General features: G+C 40.0%; 1 protein-coding gene across 1 annotated transcript in view; it reads right to left on the reverse strand.

Moving 5' to 3' along the window:
- Positions 1–1,234: 1,234 nt before the first annotated feature.
- The window catches only part of MYRFL (myelin regulatory factor like), a 122,738-nt gene continuing 98,815 nt past the window's right edge, over positions 1,235–25,157 (reverse strand). Inside the window, exons 16-25 of the mRNA XM_012441352.2 lie at positions 22,712–22,797; positions 19,129–19,203; positions 18,981–19,033; positions 18,688–18,867; positions 8,961–9,023; positions 8,250–8,337; positions 5,359–5,433; positions 2,675–2,795; positions 2,324–2,398; positions 1,235–2,206 (exon numbers count right to left, since the gene is read on the reverse strand). Coding sequence (XP_012296775.2) covers positions 2,120–2,206; positions 2,324–2,398; positions 2,675–2,795; positions 5,359–5,433; positions 8,250–8,337; positions 8,961–9,023; positions 18,688–18,867; positions 18,981–19,033; positions 19,129–19,203; positions 22,712–22,797 — 903 coding nt within the window. The 3' untranslated portion in view covers positions 1,235–2,119. The remainder of the gene's footprint in view (positions 2,207–2,323; positions 2,399–2,674; positions 2,796–5,358; positions 5,434–8,249; positions 8,338–8,960; positions 9,024–18,687; positions 18,868–18,980; positions 19,034–19,128; positions 19,204–22,711; positions 22,798–25,157) is intronic.

Genomic DNA, 25,157 nt, shown 5'->3' on the forward strand with positions numbered 1-25,157 from the left:
AAGTCATGCTAGGACAGGCTGATACTACAGCTTAGGAGAACCAAGTTTGAATCTGAATCTAAGAAACTGGTGGAATACTGAAATGCTCCTCCAAGAATTTAACTACCTTATTCCATTTTCAACAAAAGCTATGCTCTTAGTAGAAATAAGAAGGAGAATAATTTTCCAAATATAGGGGGCCAAGTGCACTGGTTCAGGCCTGTAATCCCAACACTTTGGGAGGCCAAGGAAGGAGGGGAATCACTTGAGGTCTGGAGTTTGAGACGAGACTGAGTAACATAGTGTGACCCTGTCTCTACCAAAAAAAAAAAAGTTAACTGGGCATTGGTGGCATGTACCTGTCATCCTAGCTACTTAGGAGGCTGAGGTAAAAGGATTTCTTGAGCCCAGGAGTTCAAGGCTGCAGTGAGATATGATCACTCCACTATACTCCAGCCTTGGCACCAGAGTGAGACCACGTTTTCTAAAAAAATAAAATAAAAATAAATTTAAAAGAAAAAATGTAAACATTATATAATATACATATGTATGGTTTTGTCTACAATTTAGTTTTTATAGTTGATGAAGATGCCTTGATTTGTGTGTATTTACTCAATCCCTTTATAATCCTACTGTAATCTTTATAATTATCCTGTTCTATGAAGATATAACAATAACAGCTCACATTTATTTAGACCTATCTGTGCTCTACATACATTATATATTTAATCCTGTCTGTTGTAGATATTCACTGTCTTCTATAAGTGAAGAAATTGCAACTTATGGAAATTAGACAACTTGCCTAAAGATACACAGATAAAGTCATGGTTTGAACTCAAGACTAAGCTAAGACCATCAGAATCTCAACTCTTAATAACTGGATAAATGACCTTTGTGTTAATATGTTTATTTTTAAATGTCTTCTGTGAGAGCAATGACCATATCTTTTCTTAATTGTTGGAGTCTTACATCTAATTTCCATCCATATGGCACCATATTTAATAATAGCTGGAAAGAAGGAAGAGGATGTTTTATTACTGCTGATTACCACTGTGACACACAAAAAAATCAAATTTCTTACCCTAATTGACCCAGAGACCAACAGTGAGATAAGGCAAGGCCAGCCGTTCAGCATCCCTGTTACCTGGAACTGCAGTGATGGTGGCTTGCATCTCCATTTTCTAAGAAATAGCATATTAATAGAAAATCTGAGGCATAAGACCAACAGATGAGGGGATAACTGCCCTCCAAAAGATAGTTTGTTACACATAGTTCAAAAGAAAAGAGGGCATGCCATGGCAGAGGGAGTCACCTGGGAAGGCGCTAGGATCAGTTGGGAGACTGAAGGAGAAGGAGGAACTGAGGAACTGTGGGCAAGAGCCTTGATTGCGGTAATCTGAGAGAAAGAACAGGAGAGGCAGAGTAAGCAGGCTTAGGATTGGCTAGTTTGATTCATTTCAGTGAGCTCTGGGGTATAGGAGTTTCCATTTTTAAAGGGGGCATATCACACCCACACAGAAAGTTTAGTGTCCATCAAGCATTACAAAGCAGAATTGCAACGATTTCTCTAAATCCATTTCATTAGCAAGCTACATTCTGTACTCAAGTGTATATGTGTATACAATACACACAAACACACACAGACACACAGACACACAGAGGACAATTTGCCTAAATGTGAGCTCAGCATCAGATACCACCCCCCACAACTCCTCCACATACCACACCACACATTCTCAAGAGTCTGTGTTTAGTGGGCCCAAGGTGACATGGCCCTTTTGGTTTTTCTCAAAAGTCTTAAAATACATTAAAACAAAGTAGAGCTAGACCTGCTTATTTTGAGCTCACAACTTCCTTAATACCAGAAACACTACTTTCAAATTCAACAGTACTGTTTACTCCAGGAAATATTTTCTTCATAGTCATGGCAAAATCAGACACCACATTATTTCAAGTTTCAGCAAACACTTTATTCCCCTCATCATCGTCTCAGAACTGTTGGAAGCTAAAGCCTGAAAAAGTCCTTCAGCAATGAACATAAATGTTTTACAAAAAAAGAAAAAAGAAGTTGCAAGACGATGTCAGTTTCTGTTAAATGGATTCCTATTTTTCCTTGGTAAAGTCCCCATATGTGAACAAATTAGGTACAGCGTCGATAGAAGTAAAAGAAGTAATCTGTGAAGAATATCCCAGCAAAATAAGGATCAGTTGAACAGTCAGCTAAATCCTGTCAGAACAGGAGAAAAAAAGAGGATGATTAATGTAAAAATTAACTGTAGTTAAAGTGTTTTTTTTATTGCTCAATTTCTTTCTCACTGAAAAGCAAAAGAAAAAGCAAGCTTACCGGTGCAGCTACACGGAAATGGAACATGCTCTCGGAAAATGGGGCTACAGGGAGGCTCCAAATGTGCTGATATCCCTGAATAATGAATAAAAGAGGATCCCTTTCATACCCACATTTGACAGTCAGTAGGAAAGAGTACAGGCTGAAAAGCATTTCCTCAATGACTGTATGAGAAGTATCGGGATCACAGCTTTTGATGGGTGTCACCGGAACAGTCTACAGCTTTGTAAGGACACAAGGAAGAGGCTGAGCCAAGCCCTGTGACTAAGGTTGGCCAGAGAAGGAAAACGCTGGCAATTTGCTCAATGTATCCCTCTCTCGGCAGAGAACAAAGGAGACAGAAAACATTACCTGTGTCATCTCCTGGGAGATTTCTCTGTGGTTTTCAATCCCTTTGGTTTCCCTTTTACTATGGAAACATATATTTCCAAGGGTGAATTTGCACTGGAAGACTATCAATGGCTCTGTTGTGCTTCAAGAGATGAAGAAAAGAAAGAGCACATGAAAAAGCTGTTACCAGCATCTATAGGATACTCCTTGATAAGAAGAGGGTCTAATGGGAACATAACTTGGAAATCCATTCAAAGTTCACAATAGGCATTGTATTAGGCGAAGCTCACTGATGCCAATAGGCCAGATCGCATCTCATTACGACAAAAAGAAATCCAGTCTCAGATGGCTACTGAAACAGTATATGATGGTTTCTTCTTTCTTTTCTTTTTATTTCATTTTTTTATAGAGACAAGGTCTCGCTATGTTGCCCAGGCTGGTTTCAAATTCCTGGGCTCAAGCAACCCTCCCGCCTCGGGCCTCCCAAAGTGCTGGGATTACAGACGTGAGCCTGGCTGTGTATGATGTTTTCTAAAACCTAATCTCATCACTTAAATCATCTCACATAAGAACTTATCTCCATAATATTTTTTCTAATTTTTGGATATATTCCTTCTTTTTCCACTGGCACTGAGTTTGCATTTATCTGAAGCTTTCAGGATTTTCAATTTTGCGAATTCCGGTTCTGGGTAGATATTGTTTAAAATAACAGGCAAATAAATACAGATAGGAGTTTGGGAGTGAGCCCCATCAGAAATCACTAGATTTTAAAGCTGTCAGAGTTGAAAGCCTGGAGGAAAGAATGGTTCTTCTTCTCTGGAGGTTAGTCCATTAATCATCATCAAGAGGATGAGATCTATTTGTCTTTGGGAACAATCCCTTTGCACAAGTTGGGGCAACTTACAATCTCAGTTGAGTATATGTGTTATTTATTTTTTTTTTTTTGAGACGGACTACAGGTGTGTACCACCATACCCAGTTAATTTTTGTATTTTTAGTAGAGACAGGGTTTCACCATGTTGACCAGGATGGTCTTGATCTCTTGACTTTGTGATCCACCTGCCTCAGCCTCCCAAAGTGCTGGGACTATAGGCATGAGCCACCATGCCCGGCCAATGTGTTATTTTTAAATCAACCATTTTACAAAAAATGGTTTTTAAAATAAAAGACCTGAGTTAACAGCTCAAAGTGATCTGCCACTTCAGGGGACATAGCATATAATCTTATTTCCTTCCACTAAAAGCTAGAAATGAATAAGAATATGTTATTTCAGGTTACTCAAGGCGTGCTAGATAATAGTACTTTCAGTTTATAAGAATAGTACATTTAGCTTTTGCTCTGCCTTGAAATATGGTAGGTTCTGAGTCACAAAATATTAGTTGCTTGAAAGAAACCTTTCCAAGGCAAGCAGTTGGGTTGAGTGGCATTGGTTCTCACAGAGGTGAAGTTGATGAGAAAAGGAGTATGAAGCCTGAGTAAGACAGAGGAAGAGGCAGAGGGCATGTGGTGAAGGATGGAGGAGGGAAACAGATCTGGGCAAGCAGAGGGAGAGAGGGGAGGACAGAGGGAAGGGAAAGAGTGAGAGAAAAGGAAGGGGAGAAAAAGGAAATGTGGAGGGGAATAGAAAGGAGAGACTAAGATCAGGAGACACAAAAAACCATTTATCTTCATGGAAAGTGGCTCATTACATAATTTTTTAGGGGAAAGTCTTTAAATGGCATAATCATTTAAAATATCTGATAAGAATAGGTTAGAGTTTTGTGATTCGGGAGGAAAGGTAGTGCTAATCTTTACTATGTGTGAGGAAAGGGCAGTGTCCTTGCACGTCTTCTCTCACTGGGGAGGCAGGACAGGATAGTGATGGCTCAGAGGATGGACTGAAGTTGAAGCCCAGCTCCATAACTTACTACCTGTGATTTTCAGAATGTGACTTGCCTTGCCTTCCCTTTTGCCCTCCCCTCCCCTCTCCTTCCCTTCCTGAAACTCTAAACCCAAGTGCCCCCATCTGAAAAATATAAACTAGAAAAAAAACACTGTGAGGATTTTATGACCCACTATTAAAGTCTGGCATCTAGTCTGTGCTCAGCAAATGGGAGTTATTAATTTCACCATTATTAATTCTTACAGCAGCCCTATGTGTTATGGTATAATATAATACTTATATTACAGATAAAGAAACAGTAGTTCAAAGAAGATAAGTGGCGTCGGGAAGATCGCATAAGTAAGTGACAGAATCCTTGGACCCTGTTCTGTCCAATTCCAAACTCTGGTTCCTTTTTTTTTTTCTGTCTTTTGGAAAATAGGGGTGATATCTGCATTAACATTGCTACCAGGAGCTCCCCAAAATGTGCATCTTTCCATCTGGGGGCCATGTTATTACTCTTCTTCCTATTCTAATTCTCTCTCTCCAAGTGAGAGAGTCAGGGGAAGTCCATAGCTTGTGAGCATCAAACCAAAATCACCCCCACTTTGTAGGCATGGGCGTAGAGTTTAGAGCCTTCCATTCCCTGAAGAAAGCCTGGATGATCACAGCACTCATTTTGAAAACCTTTCCCTCAAGTGGCCCACCTTTTAAACCATCATTAGTTAACACAAACTGATAGCTTTTTGCCTCTTCACTTACTGACAAAATTGTGAAGTAAATCTAGACTTGCTATTCAATTAATGATAAAAATAAAACTGTTTTTTTACAGCCATACACTTACTTTATTTCCAGAGAGAACTTGACATTGGTGGGTGTGTGCTTATTAACAGGAATATTATAATTGTAATTTCCAGATCTAATTATGGAAAAAAATACCACAAATCAAAATATGCAGCAAAGTCTTCAAAGCACTTTTTGATACTCATTATATACTATAAAAACTGTGAAATATTGTATAGTAAATAATAAATACAGAAAATTGAGTTCAACCTGGTATCATTTTTTTTCCTTATATACCTGTCCAATTTCAGAGTGATCTCTTTCAGGTCTTAATATAAAATGTACCACAAAAAGTTATAGTTTTTTAGAACACACAGAAAAAGAAATGATGGAAAGTCAACTCCCAGACCAAATGCACACAGGAAATGACTTTAGTCCCCTTTAAAGAAACACAAATTTCCGAAGACAAATGAGGCAAAGGCTCAAACTAACAATTCCCCTGGAAATCATAAATATGTTTTTTCTACCCTAAATCACTCCATTTTGAGCAACAGTAGGAGAAAATACCAGGTACTTTTAGAACCTGAATCTGCTAAATTGTTATGATGCTAATTACCATTTAGTAAGGGAGAAAACTGCAAGACAAGTGCTTATACGTAGATCCCCTCACACCTTTAGGAGAGATCCCTGGATGAAAGGGAAATTACTTTGATTTGTATTGTAATAAAAAACTCCAGCAAGAAGACATATTGTGTCTAAAACAATTTCTCCTTATGACCTGACCATCCCTTGAATTACATGGAAAAGCAACTTAAAATCAGATTGATGGGAAAAGAGTCAGTCATTTCCGATTATTTTTAAGCAATGCTAAACTAAGTCGCTAAAAAGGTAAAAGCAAAAGTACAGGAAATGGAAAGGTCTTGTGTTTTGCATTGAATAGGTATATTAAAACAAAACAAAACATTATAAACCTTGAATAGAAACAGTTTTTGCCGGTCAATTATACCTCAACAAAGCTGAAAAAACAAGACTGCATCTTGCATATCAAATTGAGAACAGTGTTATTTCAGGGAGTGAATGTATTTTTTAAAACAGAATGATGTGCATTGGGATTAGGAGCATCTTGTTTCACTGGGAGAAGCTTAGATAAATGGAATTCATTCCCTAAGATGTGTCTCCCATTAGCTGCATGCTTCACAGCAACCCAACTCAGTTTTGACAGTATCCCCACCTGAGAGCTGAGAAATGGGTATTTGGGGAGAATAAACATGTTATCAAAGTTCTAGGACTTGAACTTGAATCATCTGACTCTTCTCTATGTCATCCTACCACATTAATTAATATCTGTATCTGACACTTACGGGTGATCTTAGGCAAACTTTTTCAAGTTCACTGAAATTTAACTACAAAACAGGGATAAATTATACCAACCTCATAGGGATTTTGTGAGAATTCAAAGAGATAATGAACATAGAGGTCATAAACAAATCATAAAGCACCATACATGGCACTTTAATAACTCACAGCCATCAACTTAAAGCCCAAGTTATATCAGGTTGGAAAAGAAATGAGGCTGAAAACCCACAGGATTTGTGACACTAGTTCAAATTACAGACCTTGCCTTTAATCTAGCAGGTGCCCCAAAATTAGTTTTTTGTTTGTTTGTTTTTGAGACAGAGTCTCACTCTATCACCCAGGCTGGAGTGCAGTGGTGCGATCTTGGCTCACTGTAAACTCCACCTCCTGGGTTCAAGCGATTCTCCTGCCTCAGCCTCCCTAGTAGCTGGGACTATAGGCGTGCGCCACCATGCCTGGCTAATTTTTGTATTTTTAATAGAGACAGGGTTTCACCATGTTGGTCAGGCTAGTCTCAAACTCCTGACCTCATGATCCACCCTCCTTGGTCTCCCAAAGTGCTGGGATTACAGGCATGAGCCACTGAGCCCAGCCCAAGAAATAACTATCAAATTAAGAAAATAACTTCCCCTTTGTGTGTCTTTGTGTGTGTGTGTGTGTGTGTGTGTGTGTGTGTGTGTGTCAGGGTCATACTCTGTTACCCAGGCTGGAGTACAGTGGTTCAAACACAGAGCTCACTACAGCCTTGACCTCCCAGGTTCAAGAGATCCTCCTACCTTAGCCTCCCAATTAGCTGGGACCACAGGTGTGTGCCATCATACCCAGCTAATTTTTATGTTTTTATAAAGACAGTATCTCATCATGTTTCTATAAAGACAGTATCTCATCATGTTTCCCAGGCTGGTCTTGACCTTGAACTCCTAGGCTCAAGCAGTCCTCCTGCCTCGGCCTCCCAAAGTACTGCAATTACAGGTGTGAGATACCACACCCAACCCTCCCCATTCTTAATGCCTACAACTGGCTCATTGTACTCTTTGAAGTAACTTGTACTCTCTGCTTCTAGATGTATCATTACCTTGATACAAGTGATAAGGCATACACTGGAGCTGGATGTTGCTGATAACTTTTGCCATATCTGATTTTTTTCCTCTTAACTGAAAAGCTAAGTTACATTTTTTCAGCAATTAAAATAATGATATCCCTTGTTATTAAAATATACAAATGTCAGCTCACTTGTAACTTGGAGCCATCAGCAACAATGTCTTTCTTGGCTATAAAATTAACTGGCAACTCTGTGCCCTTGATGTATGCGCTCAGAGAGTCAGCCACAGAGCTACTCCCTTGGCTTTCTGCTTTGGACTTATCCATCAAACCAGGAGACTGGAATAACCGGGGTTATGGCTTATTGACATTTGCTAATACCAACCGTTTTATGATTCTTTCTCCCACCATGTAATAAAGAGGTTTTCACTTAAGGAGCGATGTAAGCGCACATTGATTTTATCATGTCGCTTTAGCTTTCACTGCAGTCTTAAAAACCCGGAGCCATGGGTAAATTCCAGAAACAACCAGAGCATGCTGGGGAGGCTTACCCACCTGCACTGGAGGCTTCGACTGCAATACTGATGATCTATTATTTGCTGGATTTCCATAATCTGAATAGAACTGATAGTTGTATCAATCCCTAAATTGAGAAGAAATAGAGAAGAGAAAATAAACTTGTCTATAAGGGAAAAGAATATTGTATTCCAGCCACACTCCCCAAATTACAGAATGGAAAGTAAGAGTTTCCTAAAGAGATTTTATTTGCATATAAATGGAAAAAAGGAGGTAGAGAAAGGGAAGAAGGCTTTTTGGGGGGGGGGGGGCGGTTATAATAAATTTTAGAAAAACTAATAAAAACTCAGGCTCCAATAAACATCTCCTATAACATCCAAAAGAATTTCTGGACCATGGAAGTCCTACTAAATCAAAATTTATTGAAAATGGAGGGTACAACATGAAACGCAATCTGTTTCAGAAAACAGACTAAAAACATAATCAGAATAGAAGAGGAGGGCAGGAAGTTCAAATAAATTATGAAAATCCATGGAGACCAACCACAAGTTGTCTGGTAGTGAGCGGCCATTTCTAATGCCTCATTAGGGGTTAGGGTGGCATAGAATATAACACGCAGTCCCATGAGTATATGTGGCAGGCAGGCCGTAGCCTTTGTCCCTTTTCCTCACTCCAGCGATGCTCTTACAACTTGTTAGTCTGCCTGGCCCCACAAAACCAAAGAATAGTTTCACTTAAATGTCAACTTACAGTCACTCCCCCATTCAGGGCTGGTAAGCGCATTTCTTGCCAGGAATGATTTGCTTCTGTCTTCTGAAGAGGAAACAAGCCTGTCAATCTTGAAGCCTTGCTCAGGAGAAGAGATGAAACCCCACGTGTGATCTAGTTCATCTCTGTGAGTTCAGTGTTCCTCCACCCTTTTTGTCTCCCATCCTTCAACCCATCTAATCTCTACCCTATTTCAATTGCATATGGCGAAGCCTGATTTCCCAGTACCTCAGAACGTGACTGTTTGTAGATAGGGCCTTTAAAGGAGTGATTAAGTTAAAATAGGCTGTTAGGGTGGGCCCCAATACAATCTGACTTGTGCTCATGTAAGAGCAGAAGATTAGAACACACAGGGAGACCCTAGAGCTACATGTACACAGAGGAAAGACCACGTGAAGACACAGCAAGTTGATAGTCATCTGCAGGCCCAAAGAGAGACGCCTCAGAAGAAAGACCTGCTGATACCTTGATCGTGGACTTCCAGCCACCAGAAATGTGAGAAAATAAATATCTGTCGTTTAAGCCACCCAGTCAGTGGTATTCTATTATGACGGCAAAGCAGACTAAGAAACCATCCCCAACTAGGTCTGCAGCTCACAGATCCCTCCTCTACAATGTCATAGCACTTATTACTGAACCATCTAGACAGTCATCAATCAGTGATATAACTGTCACCATACTGAAGGGCATATTACCTCTGCATTATTATTTAACTTTTCATGTATGTTTGCCCTTTCCTGACAATTCCAGAATAGGGAATGTCTATTAACATTCTTTGAATCCTCTGTAACCCCTGGCATAACATCTTGCTCAGTCTATGGAAACTATTTTTCTTTGATTAATGACAAGCTAATGATAGTTTTATTTCTTATCTAGTTTGTGAATGAACATTGTTAACTGAAAGTACTGTATTTAGATTATCTGGATTCTTTTTTCTCCATCTTAGTGTTGCTATCTCAGGATTACACCTGCTAATGTAAATAAAGAAATAAGTAACCACTGTTCAAACACCTCCAGTGACAGGGGACTCGCTGCACAGTCTTCTGCTGGGCAGTGCTAAATACCAGTTTTCCCTTTTATTGAGCTAGCATCTGCCCTCCTGTTGATCCCCTTTTAATCCTGATGTTACTTCCTGAGTGAGTCTAACAGGCCCTAAAGGCAACTTCTCTGACCAACTGAAACCTGCCTGGCTCATATGAAGTTGCAAAGAGTAGGGACATACTCATTAGTCATATTTATTTTCCTGAGTGAAAGCAAAGCCTATGAAAATATAACATTTAGAAACTAGCAAGGAGAAAGAACTATTCCTGGAGATCCCAGGAGAAAGCATGGAGATTTCACTGAATAATCCCTTTGGAGTTGAGTCCAGGTAGCACCAGGGCCTAGCATCAAATGTACACTGGTGCCTATAGGTTTTTCAATCCTGCCTACTTCTGTGATCTCTCTGCTGCTTGATACATCCTTTTAAAACAGAAAATAGGTTCAAAAGCAGTAAAGAGACTGGGTAAAAATGAAGCAAAATAGCACAACTATCCCTACAGTAAAATAACAAAACATTAACTTTCTTCATACAAATAGAGTTTGTATCTCTAAAGATAAGCAAAACTTATAAAACAAATTGAGCATGTCTTCCTAATTGCTTTAATGACTTGAATATGAAATGTTAGAGGAAATTCTGTGGGACATATATTTTTGCATTGAAAGATAACAATGATAATTACATCTACTATTTGTTGATGCCTACTTGATGGAACATTGTTCTGAGTGCCTTACAAAAGTCCAAGAGGGAGATTATCCCCCCTTGACAGATAAGCCAAGTGAGGTACTAAGGACTCGTCTTGTGGGTAGGAATAAAGAGATTCCAATTCACACCATCTGATTCCAGAGTCCACAATTTTGCTATTTTGGGAATATGTGAAATATGATCCACATAGGAAAAAACTGAGCTTAAAGTCTAAGGTAGGGATGTCCAATCTTTTGGCTTCCTTGGGCCACACTGGAAGAAGAAGAATTGTCTTGGGCCACACATAAAATACACTAACACTAATGATAGCTGAAGAGCTAAAGAAAAATTTTAAAGAAAACCTCTCATAATGTTTTAAGAGAGTTTACAAATTTGTGTTGGGCCCCATTCAAAGTCATCCTGGGCCATATGTGGCCCATGGGCCATGGGTTGGACAAGCTTGTTCTAAGGTAAGACTTGAGCTGCAGCCAGCTGAAGGGAGGAATCAGATTGCTGGTGTGAGGCCAGAGCAGGCTTGTGGGGAGGGAGACCAGGGAATGGCTAGGCTTCTGTCATCACCCAAAAGGCATTATAATGCAATTTTGAAAAGGTACCCAGTCAGATGAATGTTATTAAGGCTATTTTTTGATGTATCTTTTTAAAAATAGACAGTGAAAGCAATCATTTAGTGGGTTGCTAAACACATCTAATAAAATAACTTCATGAAGTTTTGGCAGTCTTTTTTTTTCCACTAAACCAATATTTTTATTACTTTTTTGTCCTGTGTCCTAATTTTTATTATGTTTAAAAAAACGAAGAAGAAGAAAGAGAGGGGGTTCTAAGGGGTAAAATCCTTTTATGGTGGGTCCTGTATCTTGCTGCAGTACTTGACTGGGACTTTGACCAACTCAGCCAGTCTCAGCACCCTTATTTCCAACATTTAAAGTATACATGAAAGAAATTAAAATTCTATGAAGATTCTATAGTTTAGAACTCGTTCCTTCCTTTAAAACCAGACAAGTTCTGGTCAGAAAAAAAGGGGAAACTTTCAAATGAATACACAGACAGTGAAAGAAATAAAAGGGATTCTCCTATAAATCCAAAATTGAAGGTAGAATTCAATTATTTTATTTCCAGCTTTGGAATACATGTTTTGGACTTGTGCTTGAAATATCTGTCTAAGACCTGGGAAATGGTCCCACCAACAAGTAGCATCATCTTTTGGAGCCTTTTGGCCTAAACTTTCCTGCAAAGTAAATGTATATATAAGTTTAAATAAAGAAAATGATTGCACCCATTAGAACTTTAATGGGACCAACATAGAGGTGATCTAATAAAAAGTTAAGACAGTCTCTTCATTGATGCATGAAATTGATGTCTAATATTTGCTTTGTTTTTCAGAATATTTTAATATTCAATTTTAGTTTTGCAGAATCCTGCTATAGGAAAAATGGAGCTGTTTGGCACATTTGTAAAGAAAATTATGCTGGACCTAACTGTGAAAGGTAAGCCAATAAAATGCTCTATTTTCTGTGTAGGTCAAAGGAAGCTTTCTGTTTCTTACACTCAACAGCTCTGCCATACTCCTATTCAGTTGGTATTAAAGGAGATGCTTAAGAGGGGTGGAGGGACCACATTTCAAAACCCCTTAGGGAAGGTTTTCCCAAATCTCATGCCCCAGATACAGCAAATAACAATATGCTTCCCAGGGCTCCAGGTCAAGGCCACATCTCAGGATAAGCACACAGGGAAAAAGGAAATTGAGGATGTGTATTTTGAAAAGATTTTCTAGGTAGTTTTGGTAACACTCTTTAATTTTTAATTTGCAGATTTAGATCTATGTTCAAGTTTCAGTATCCAATTTGAGGATAGAAAGCAAAAGCAATAGTACACAATACTTGGGGACAATCACTCCTAAACATCCCTGACCTGGTTATAACTCCTCTCACTAGGTGGAAGGATTAGTTTACTTACCCATTCTAACTGTGGGCTCCTTGAAGACTACATCCTATTTACTGTTGTATCTCAGATAGGGTAATTCTGGTCTCACGGTGGTACTCAATGAATATGGGTGAAAGGATGGAAGGAAGAGAGCCAGGGAAAGAGGAAAGAAAAGAAGAGGGAAGGGCCAATTTAACCTTTATGAAACTATCCTCTTACACATTCACAGAGAAAGTTCGCAGGGGAAGAGTGCAGAGGGATGCTGGGAATGAATGTGGGAAGCTAGGCTCCTTTACACTATTAGCAAAAGGAAGCAAGACACAACTGGAAGGCAGGGCAAGTTTCTGAGCCCAACATGACACTTTCTATTAAGAAGAAATGGGTCCTGATATATGAGAAGTTTCTAGAAAATGGAATATTTATTTTCCTTTACATGTAAACATATTTGCTGCCAAAATGGCCTCCAGATTTCTTAGATTCTAGCTATTCCAGTAATAATTTTCAAACACATCTTCTACTATTAGTTTTGCTTAAGACTGCTTCCACGGAAGGTTGTAAATTTACAAGGCAAATGAGGCATAAAGAGAAGTGAAAACCAGAATTTCTTTATCCTGTTTTCTTTTCCTATCTTGTGTTCTACTTGTCTGCTGAATTTGCAGAAAAAGAGCTCATTATATAATTCTGGCAATAGAACTACAGATTTGCCTTATTCCACAGAACTGTGGTTTCAGGTCCTGGAAACATAGATATGATTGAGTGGGGTAAAGTTTTTTTAAAAAACAGCAATAAATAGATGGGAATGAAGAAAGATAATCCTGCAGATCAGAATTATAAGCATGATTTTTCAAATACAAGAAATAAAATTTAAATTTCCCGTAAAACACCTCCAATTTATCACTTCTCTGAAACAAGACTATCTGACTCTGAAAGGCTGGCTATAGGAAACCCATAAATCTTCCAGGAATCATATAGGAAGTCACACAAGCATAGTTTCAGTACCTTCTAGAGTTGATCTCATTTTACAAATGCCTTCCAGTGATATTCACTATAAGCTTCATATAGTACATTTCCTGTAGTTTTCATTAAGTTGGAGACATATTTCACAATTGGTGGATGAGCTCTCCCAATAAACTAAATTAGAAACTTCTGGAGAGTAAGATTTAGGATGGTACCCAACAAAAGCATACTCTTGTCATGGCAGAAGGTGTATATTGCACTATTTGTAAGACTGTGTTGGCGTCTGAGTCCAGTACAGCATCTTGGATATGTTTCTCTTCCCTTCACTGAAACAGACCCATGTGTATGAAGAAGTCAATGAGCCCCACCAAATGGCTGAGTCCTTTAACACAGGGGACCATTTTCTTTTGGCCATTCACTTTTCTCAGAGTCATGGTCTCCAAAACAAAATGAGCATGAATCCCAGATATTTTTTAAATCTTCACCAACTCTAACATATTCTGTAGAATTCCACTGCGGCTTTTCTCCACAGGGTCTTTACTTTTTAATATCCAACTCTCCTATCTACTTAAATCTTTATTGGTTCCATAGTTTAAAATCTAATTCATCACATTCAGATGGTTCCTTAGAGTAGAAGTTCAATATTCCAAAATACTTACTTTCTACCTCCTGATTAGTCTTATCCAAACTTTTTATTAAGTGAAGGGGAGAGGGAGAGGTAACCTTTCTGAAAGATACTTTACACAGATATGATCAACTTTGGCCCAAAAGAAGGATAATGATTTGAGCTCAGCATGTCATAAAAATGCTGATTTCCCTTCACTTATTTTATTGTAGTCTTACTCCTAATGGAGGAGGCTCATAAATGTGTTTAGTCGGTTAGTGAACTGTTAGATATTACTCTGCACTTAGAGCTTTTATAAGTTTTTTTTTGTTACCCTTGAATTCCTTTTTTATTTTTATTCCTTAATTTTTACTTGGTCTTTAATGCCTTAGAAACATCTGGCTGAAAAGAATAGCTTCCTAGACTTCTCCTCTTTTGTATTTAGAAGGCCTGGTGTTATACAGTGCCCTGAACAGAGGGGAAGAGTAAACCAGCAGCAGAAGAGAAGAGGCTTTGCTCAGACTCCGAAATATCCCACGTCAGGGACGTTGCAATGGCCAGAGGCACTTGCCAGGAGGAGGCAGAAGAGGCCATCAAGTGGATACTTTCTGCACCTTCTAGAGTTGATCTCGGGTGCATGCACATCCCATGTCCAAATAAATGGACGCAGGATGGCAAATGGGAAGGAACCCAGGACAGGGATACAGGGGACCCAGATTTCAATTCCAACTTTTCTAGAAAGCTGAGGAAACTTAAGCAAGATCTAGTGCCTCCATTTCAACCGCTGCAAAATGGGTAATTTGGCATAAATCAGCAGTTCTGATATTGGGTCCTCGGAATCTTAGGTGATTGCACAAAGGGGTCTGTGGTGTTGTCTGTAGACTTGAAAAGCAACATCTCTCCTACAGATTTGTACTATTTTCCAAACGCCACTGTTGGAGTAACAAAAACAATTCAGTTAAAAACTTAACTGAATTTATAGTTACATTTGCCCTTTATGTGTTTTCTCAATCACATCATTGTAAAAGTATGCTTATAGTAGAATCTCACGGCCGAAAAGTCAGGTGCCACTCACGTAGCTGTTCTCTGAGATTCTGTGACTAAATCTCCAAGAGTTTTCGGGGTTTCCGAAGACAAAAGTGAATCAAACATTGGAATCCTTTCCATTTTTCTCCAGTTGACAAAAGGAAGAGTGAACGACTTTCCCAGTGTATCGCAGAGCCTAGCAAGGCAGAACTTAAGTTGCTTTTGTAGTCAAAGAACTTTTAGTTCTGTCTAGGTGGACACAGCCTGGCACCATGGAGCAAATTTTCTTTCCTTAGGAATCACTTCTTTCTTTAGGAGTTTACATAGCTGTAGAAACAAGATAAGCAGATACTCATCTTGTTTCTAGACTATTGTTTTTAGGAGAAAATTTCTAAAAACAATAATAAATTAGTATACATTTGGAAGAATTGTATATAATCTTATGGACATGATTACACTTGTAGCTCTTAAGTTTCTATAATTTTTTTAACATGAAAATTCTGTATTGTCACAAAGAGAGCACAAGACTTGATCTGGTTTAATAAGGGCTATTCTTCCCAATACAGACATGCATTGCTTAACTACACGATTCTGTGAAACATGTCATTAGGTAATTTCATTGTTGTACAAACATCACAAAGTGTACTTCACAAATCTAGATTGTACAGCCTACTACACACCTAGGCTATTTTGCTCCTTGGCTGCAAACCCGTACAGCATGTTACTGTAAATACTGTAGGCAATTGTAACACAATGGTAAATATTCATGTATCTAAATATATCTAAATATAGAAAGAATACAGTAAAAAACAGAGTATAAAAGATAAAAACTAGTCCACCTGTATCAGGAATTTACCATGAATGGAGCTTATAGGGTAGAAGTTGCTCTGAGTCAATCAGTGAGTGAGTGGTGAGTGAATGTGAAGGCCTGGGACACTACTGCACACTACTGTAGACTTTATAAACACAGTAATTTAGGCTATACTAAATTTATAATTAACTTTAGCTTACTGGAACTTTTTTACTTTTACATTTGAAAAAACTTTTTGACTCTTGTAATAACACTTAGCTTAAAACACAAATATATTGTACAGCTGTACGAAGATATTTTCGTTCTTTATATCTTTATTTTATAAGCTTTTTATATTTAATTTTTTTTTCCTTTTAAGCCTTTTCATTAAAAACTAAAGTACAAATACACACATTAGCCTGGCCTATACAAGGTCAGGATCATCAAGGCAATAAGAATTTTTCAGCTCAGTTATTGTCTTACGGGACCACTAGTGTGTATGTGGTCCACTGTTGACTGAAACGTCATTACGTGGCAATGACTATATTCCCTCAATGTGAACAGCTGGTTACTTCAGGAATGAACTTGCTCAGGGGTCAAGAAACCCTTGAAAATGCAGAGTGGACCAGTCTACGACCTCTTCCTATTCAGGATCTTTTATTAGTACATCTCTCACAGGTGAGACGGTCTCTTCTGAGGACTGCTTTCAGAAAAGAACATCAAGTGTCCCCAGCATGGACTCCCAAGGTAAGAAAAGTGTTTACCAGCCACAAGGTTCCATGTGCTTTCACAAGGGATAAAAGCTTAGGGGATTTTTGTGATAGTTCTAGATTGTTTCATATTTTAAAATATTGAGAATATGATGACTGAAATGAATTCCTTTAAAATGAACCTTTATTTTACTCTACAGTGATACATCTGCTCCTAAGTTCAATCAAAAATAGTTTTCAGGCCGGGCGCGGTGGCTCAAGCCTGTAATCCCAGCACTTTGGGAGGCCGAGGCGGGTGGATCACTAGGTCAAGAGATCGAGACCATCCTGGTCAACATGGTGAAACCCCGTCTCTACTAATACAAAAAATTAGCTGGGCATGGCGGCGCGTGCCTGTAATCCCAGCTACTCAGGAGGCTGAGGCAGGAGAATTGCCTGAACCCGGGAGGCGGAGGTTGCGGTGAGCCGAGATCGCGCCATTGCACTCCAGCCTGGGTAACGAGCGAAACTCCGTCTCAAAAAAAAAAAAAATAGTTTTCATGAGAAAAGCTCATTGCCTCCTATTGGTATAGGGAAAGAACTCTCTGAGTCTCAGCTTCCTGACTGGTAAAAACATTGGGATAATAATGGTACCCATCTTGAAGGCTTATGAAGATTAAATGATTTCTCATGTAAACTACTTATGACAGTACCTTGCATAGAGTAATACTTCATTACATCATATAATCATGATGATGATGACAATTTGTAAAAGTTATTTAACCAAGACTAGGATATGGAATAATGTCAAAAGGGAAAGGAAATTACATTGTACCCAACATTTCAACCGCTGACCATATTCTGTACAGGTCATTAGCACACTTATAAGTATTTTGGTTCATTTCTCCAGACTCGTTAGGTCTGTTCTTCTCCATTTGTTTTAAAATTAGACATGACCAACGTGATGTGACCGGCTGTGGCCAATAAAGTATAAGCAGAGGTGATATGTGTTAACCTAGGTGGACGCTATTAACAGTCAGTACATAATTTGCATTGTTCTTTTACCACTACTACAGAGACTGTGGAAATAAGTATTGTGATGGAGACTTCATCAGCCAGATCTTAAATGACATGATGACCAATAACCCACTTTTGAGTCACATTTGATATATACAGTGAGTCAGAATTAAATTTTTGCCATAGGAAGCCACTGTTATTTGAGAATTGTTGTTATGACAGCATCCTAATCAGTAAGCCACAGTAATATGTATCCTTGTTAGCATCATCATTAATACTACTTCAGATAGTTATTAATATGTGTATACAGAATAACATTTCTAAAAACAATAATAAATTAGTATATATTTGGAAGAATTGTATATAATCTTATGGATATGGTTACACTTGAAGTCCTTGATTAAGTTTCTATAATTTTTTAACATGAATATTCTGTTACTTGAAAAACATTATATTTGTGTATATGTGTGTGTGTCCCTAGGAAGAAGAAGAAAAAGTTATTCTGAAAGTGGAATGCCAACCTTGTGCTTTTTGCTGACTTAAATCTCACCCTGAACTCTAAATTAGAGTTTCCAAAGTCTCTTACATTTTGCCCTAGTTGGTTTGGGCAGAGAGCCCAGATACCATATCATTTTAAAAATCCTAAATGAGCCAAGAAAATCCACCCACATGCATGTAATTACTTCACTTGTGCTACTATTACTATCCTTGCTGGCAATGGACAAAAGTGAACCTTTCACTTGGTGAAAATTATAAGTACTTGAATCAACCAAAATTTCATTCCTGGGCAAGGAGCTCAACATTACAGATGATTGCCAGCTTATGTGTTTGTATTTTAAAAGATTTTCCCACCCCAAATAGAAGCATTATCTGGAACCATTAATGACCATCTAAGCAAACGGTGACAAGAAAAACCACCTCAAGTTCAAAGCTCTAGTTGCTTCTCTTCGAACATCATTTACCTGACCATTGCCCCTGATGGAATTCCTTGTCTTCAGATTGTCTCTGCACAGGACTTGAAAACGCTCTTTTCATTCCCCAGATGGGGCAGCAGTAAGTCTCCTGACATGGCAGGATTTCACAGAAAGTGATTTCAGGTACTCGTAAGGAGGCCGGTGTGGTTGCCAGGGATGTATTAGGTGCTGCAAGGCATTGGGCAGAGGGGAGGGAAGCAAGGTTAACCTGAAAGGCTGGTTTCTTCTGTTGACAGTTCACATGAAACCGGGTCTGAGGGTGAGCAATGTGAAGCCTTTACCTGAGGAGGTGGCTGTGGGCAGCAGAGCTGGCTCCTGAGAGCTTGTGATATTGCTGGATAAAAAGAATGAAATGATTAAAGAAAGATGCCTGCAAAAATCCTTCTCTCCAAAGGAATTTTAGGCCAGAAAATTGAACTGAACTCTCACCTTGGAGGGAGATTTGGGGCACGTCGGTTTTGATCTTTTAAGCTAAGTATATAAAGGACGACTATCGTCAAAGCACTGTCAAAAAAAAAAAAAAGCATTATGTGGCAGATTTGTTTCCAGATATATCTCACACATCCAGCTGGCCAGAGATGTACTCTCACAGGCCACACAGATGGGAGCAGCGGGGAGGGGGTGGCCACGGCTGACAGAAACACCATAGAAACCAGCACGGTTATGCTTTCTGCCCTGGAGAGAAAAAGCCCTCGGCTCCCTGCAGCTCAGAGGCTCCTGGGTTTCTCCATGCTGCTGGATTTTCCCACAGAGCAGCCCTCCAGCCCTGGCAAGCTGTCTCAGAGGCGCCTGTCACTAGTGGAAGATTACAAAAGGAAGCGTGTACGTTGCTGGAGGCAACTGCTCCTTGCAGGAAAGAGTCAGAGCAGTTTGTATCCCACCAGCGGAGGGCACTGGCACTGTCACCCTGGGAGATGGAAGGCGGCACAGGTCTAATCAGCCGTGGATGCCAAACCCTCTGGCTGCTGCTCTGACATCTTCCTTCCGGCTGCCTGTCTCTTCAGAGCACAATACACTGAATAGGTCAGAGGAAAAAAAGAACTACAAGGAAGTATTTGTTTCCACACTGCGAGACTTCAAAATAAGGAAGATGTCTTCTCCCCCATCATCGAAACTTCCATATCCTAATGGAAGTTTTCCTTAAGGGTTCTGAGCCTTGGGAAGCTATTCCCAAAAATCCTCATACTTAGTGTTCTCCTCTTTGGGGGGCATCTTTAGAACTCTCTCACGAGTCACACAGAAAGTCTGCTGATAGCTTTACAGCTCCATTTTGTGGTAGGCTTGAAAGAGTTACCTGACTTGACTTCTTGCCAGTTTCACGTCACACCTGGTTCTCCAAACTTGACTCCTCATTATTTTGCTCCCCATCAAAGGTGCTGGATTTACCATTAGGATACTTACACACACACACACACACACACACACACACACACACACACAGCACCATATGTTTGAATTCTGCTCATAAAAAACAAATTCCCAAAGTGTTCTCAGCAGCAGCTAGTTACTGCCCAGCAGGCACAACACTGCCTGGGAAAAGTGGTGCTGAACCCCAAAGATGCTGTCAGATAGAATTTATAGTGTCATCATGGTGATTGTTTGCTGTGGTCCAGTCAACAGAGGCGGGAGACAGATAAATCCTAGGCAGACAGGGGTGGGTCCCCAGTGAAAACCCACCTTCAAGCCAAAACAGCCTGAAACCCACAGCCCAGAGTGAGAACGTCTAGTCTTGTTTTCCTACTCTCTTCTGATTGGTTCTATCTGAATAATGCCTTTTAACCAATCGAATTTTTCTTTCTCCAATAATACCTAGGGCCTACCCCACTCCCATCCTGTGCCTATAAAAACCCCAGACTCTGTCAGTAGAGACAGAGCTAACCTGACTTTGGGGAAGAGATGACCTGACTTTAGGGAAGAGATAACCTGACTTCGAGGAAGACAACCTGACCTTTCCATCCCCTCTTCAGCTCCCTTCTCCGCTGAGAGCTGTTTTATTTGCTCAGTAAAATTCTCCGCTCTCATCACCCTTCAGTCATCAGTGTGACCTCATTCTTCTTGAATGCTGGACAAGAGATTGGGACCCACTGAGTGTGGGTGCCCAGAAAGGCTGTATCATTGGCCCTTTGCCCTCGCCAGTGGAGGGCAGCTGCCCCACACTACAAGACCAGGGGTCAACTGAGCTGCTAACACAATGCTGTGCATTGGGCTGCAGATGGCAGAGCTAAAACAGCTAATTAGCACACTAACACCTTCCTGGGGCTTCAGGGTCCCAGGCACCCTTGCCTGGGCACTGCCGTGTTCCCCTGGGAGTGACATGCCTGGTCTGGCCACAGGCCCTGCATGGAGCTTGCTCCTGTATCAGTGCCTGGAGTGGCTGCCCAAACCCCACATTCACTCGCTCATGTGCTCCCACTCAGCTGAGCACGGTGGGCCAAGTAGGCAGATCAACCCTGCTGCGAGTCCAGCAAAAAGGCTGAGAAAAGTCCTGTGTCACGGTCTCCCCTTCTTTGTTCTCCTATCTCTCCCACTCTCTGTCTCCCCATTCTAACTCTAAAATACTCTTTATGATTTGTGTCCAGCAACTGCCTCAATGCATACCCCAGAAAACTTCTAGGACCATAGAATGAAATGAAAATCTACTTCATTTTTGGGGGGCAAACCCTGGTTTTGACCCTGCTCAGGTATACCACAGGCCAGAAGCAAGATAATACACCTAATACCTTCCGTTGACGGTCTTAGTGGTAAACAATATTGGAAATCATAAGATCTAAGAAGCATGTTTAAAAAGCAGTCTCTTTACCTTAAAATTAGACTTCTTATAACCTTTCCACTGGGCTGGGAATCTGTGTCTCTAGAGAATGCTAAGTATGTCCACTAAGATAGAGGTTCACACTCTCCTGAGTTGGGAGTCCCAGCAAGAAAAGACAAGCACACTTAGGAGAAAGAGAAAAGTGCAAAGGCTTCTAATGGGAATTCTGGGTAGTGATGTCAAATCCTTGGGTATCTCCCTACAGTGGGCAGTAGCAAGTCAAAAGTGAAAACACTAAGGAATGAGAAAGGCACAGATAAAGCTACACTATTTTCTCTAGCTAGGACATTGCTTTAGGTCAAGAAACTGGAAGTACCTTGAGACCACAGCTTGCTTTGCCCATGAGAATAATTGTCTTCCCTAAGACAAGCCCCAGAAGCCGTTCTTTCCCATGCTAACAAAGCATTTTTTGAGTGACAGATAAATACCCTTTCACCATATGAATAGTCAGACTAAGGACAAAACAGGTGCATTCAAAGGCCCAGAGAAGATAGGCAAGAGAACACAGCAAGATGACCAGGTCTCAAAAGCCCAGTGTGGTGGGGGAGGGGAATCACAGCAGCAGAAGGCCAGAGGCCTGAGAAAGGGCCTTGCATTCTAGCAAAGGCTGCTTCCTGCCTTTGCAGGCTGCAAAGGAGGGATGGTGTCAAAAGTTCCCCAATTTGCATAGCAAATACTGTTGTCTTCACTGTATTGGTTTGGTTTAACTCCATCACATGGTACATCTTGGTGTCCCTTTGGTAAAAGGCCTTCACTGAAGAATCCAGAAGAGTTATCATAAATATGAGTGACCAGGGGAGAGTGGATTATACCTGATTGCCTATTTACTTCTTTCCCCTAAGTCAACAGAAAAGAAAACAGAGTTTGAGAAAACTCTTCGTTTTCAAAGCTAAGAAAGATACCACACACACATGCACACACACACACGCGCACGCGCACGCACGCAAAGCATAGTTCGCTGCTGAACATAGCAGTTAATTGAAAAAAAAAAAAAAGTCACATTTAAATGCAGAAAGCCAGTGATTTTCTTCAAAATATGAGTTTTCAAGAAGGGTTCCCTCATTTTTATACTATCAAAGTTCCTTGTCTAAAGGGCTTCTTGTCTTTAAAGTAAACAGGCCAGTCCCCAGTTCATATGTGATAAAAGAAACATGGGAAGGAAAAAAAGAGCTTGACATAGAATAACAGTGAACTTTTTCTTACCAAAATGCCATCACAGCAATCAGAGTTATAACCAAGGTCTGGAAAACCCAGTTCGGACATGCCTGTCTTTTTCCTGAAAGATAAACCTATAAAAAGGTTCAGTAATGAGCAGTGATAAATTAGCAACTCTGAGAGAAGGGAGCCTGGAGAATTACTCCCAGCAGGGGTATTTGCTGCTCTCTAGGGACGGTTTGAGTGCTTGCCTCAATTTACATCTCTTTCCTCCTCCCTGCCTCTCTGAAAACAACATTCTTTCAAAGTCTATCTCAAGTCCCTCCGTTTCCTTGAAATTTTATGTTACAGCAATCCCTCTTTCCCCTGACGTCCTGCAGACGATGGTCTATGCCACTCATTGGACACTTATCTTTGCAGTTTTATGAGAAAGGGGGACCTGAGACAAGGTATTGTCAGACCACAGATGTCCAACTCTTTGAGTAGGATAGTCTTGAAAATCAAAAGATCTTCAAGACATGAAGAGATGAATCCCAATGGAACGATTTCAGGTATCATGACAAATGATAAAAAAGGATTTTATAGAATGAAATCCCACTAAATACTCCTTAAATTACAACACCAGTATTCAATTTTTCACCTATATATACAGATATCTCTGGGCCTGTGTCTCATTTATTCTTATATCCATTCAATAAATATTTATTGAACAGTATTATGTACAACACTATAGGAGACATGAAAATGAGTAAATTATAGTCTCCAGAATGTAAATGAGACAAAGCTTTAGGACTGATAGATACTGGCATAAAAGCTTGCATATGGAGAACAGGCTAAGAGCTACAGATTGACAGCTGTGGAACTGCTGGGGAATCTGGCTGAAGAGATAGGAGAGGTTTTCTGCCATCTTAAATGAGGTGCTACTTAAATATGAGTTTCCTATAAATGCAATAAGCAGTATTATGTCTGCTCCCTTCTGCCGATATAGGACAGAGTTATGCTTTTGGTCATTAGGGTATTAAAAGGTGGTAATAGTTTTAAATTGGTTCTTGGTTTAATTTATTGGGCTGATATCTGACTAAAGAAAATGTTCTTCGATGTAATATAGGGTGGGGGACTAGATTCACTATACCGTTTTTTTACCACATACACAAACCCTTAGGGTTATAATAACTGAGTTATCCTTCTGATGACCAAGAGGTCTCACAGAAACTGTTCTGAGGACGTCCTAATAGTGTACTGTACAGAGAAGAAACTCAGTGAAATTTGTTGAATTGACTGGAGTTAAATAGCATAGTCTCCTTCAGTCTACCCCCACAGCTGCTGAATTATTTTAAGTCTCCATGCTTTTGCTCAAAATCCTTTGACCTAATATAAATGGCCTAAGACCTGGAGTCAAACTTGGTGTTGCATCTTCAAGTTATCTAAATGTCATTGATCCTCATTTTTTTGGAGCTGAGTCTTCAAGTTATGTAAATGTCATTGGTCCTCATTTTCTTTATCAATAAAATAGGAACAATAAAATAATGGCTACCTACTTTTCAGAGTTACTAGGTATAGCCAATGAACAGTGTAATGACTCTCAAATTAAGGTGTGCATAGAATTACCATGGTGCTTGATAAAACCCTAACTGCCCTAAATGTAAAATTCTGATTCAAGAGGTTTTATTTCAGGGAGACTGGGGGTTAGGAAACTGTAAGAAGTAGGATAATGAAAAGTATTTATCCATGTTCATTTTTTTTTCTTAGATAGGATCTTGCTCTGTCACCAAGGCTGGAGTGCAATGGCATGATTTTGCCTCATTGCAGCCTTTATCACCTGTGCTCAAGTGATCCTCCCACCACAGCCTCCCAGGTAACTGCAACTATAGCCACCAAATCCAGCTTATTTTTAAATTTTTTGTAGAGATGGGAGTCTCACTGTGTTGCCCAGGCTAGTCTTGAACTCCCGGGCTCAAGTGACCCACCTGCTCTGGCCTCCCAAAGCATTAGGATCATAGGCATGAGCCACCATGCCCAGCCATGTTCATTCTTTCTCTTTCCTTCTCCTCCTCCAAATAGTCAGTGAATTCTTACTTGAATCCTGGGGACCTTCCTATCTCACCGTGAGTCCTACTTATAGCAAGAATGACCCACAACTCTTGGAGGTAGAGAAAGAAGAGGAGCCCTATTGATTGAATGAGAGCTACATCAAGAGACCTCAATCTTCCTCCAGAATGAACACCATCTTGGTCAGCATTGGGATCTGTATTGAAGTAAAGGCAGGGCTCAGCCAGGCTTCTTACCATCTGGTAAGGCCCACTAACTGCCCACAGCAGCAATTTGCTAATTAACAAGACCCCCCACCCTACCCCAGAATACCACCACTCCCCACTTACACACAAGCATATCAATGACCTACAGAGGCCCCAAGGAACTGAGGACACCTAGGAGATGGGTGGTGACATGGAAGGAAAAGTAAACCTCATAGAAAGAGCTGAGATCTCTTAGCAGG

This window comes from Aotus nancymaae, unplaced genomic scaffold (assembly GCF_030222135.1).
Source record: "Aotus nancymaae isolate 86718 unplaced genomic scaffold, 86718_ANA_hifiasm-v0.15.2.pri h1tg000016l, whole genome shotgun sequence".
NCBI lineage: Eukaryota > Metazoa > Chordata > Mammalia > Primates > Aotidae > Aotus > Aotus nancymaae.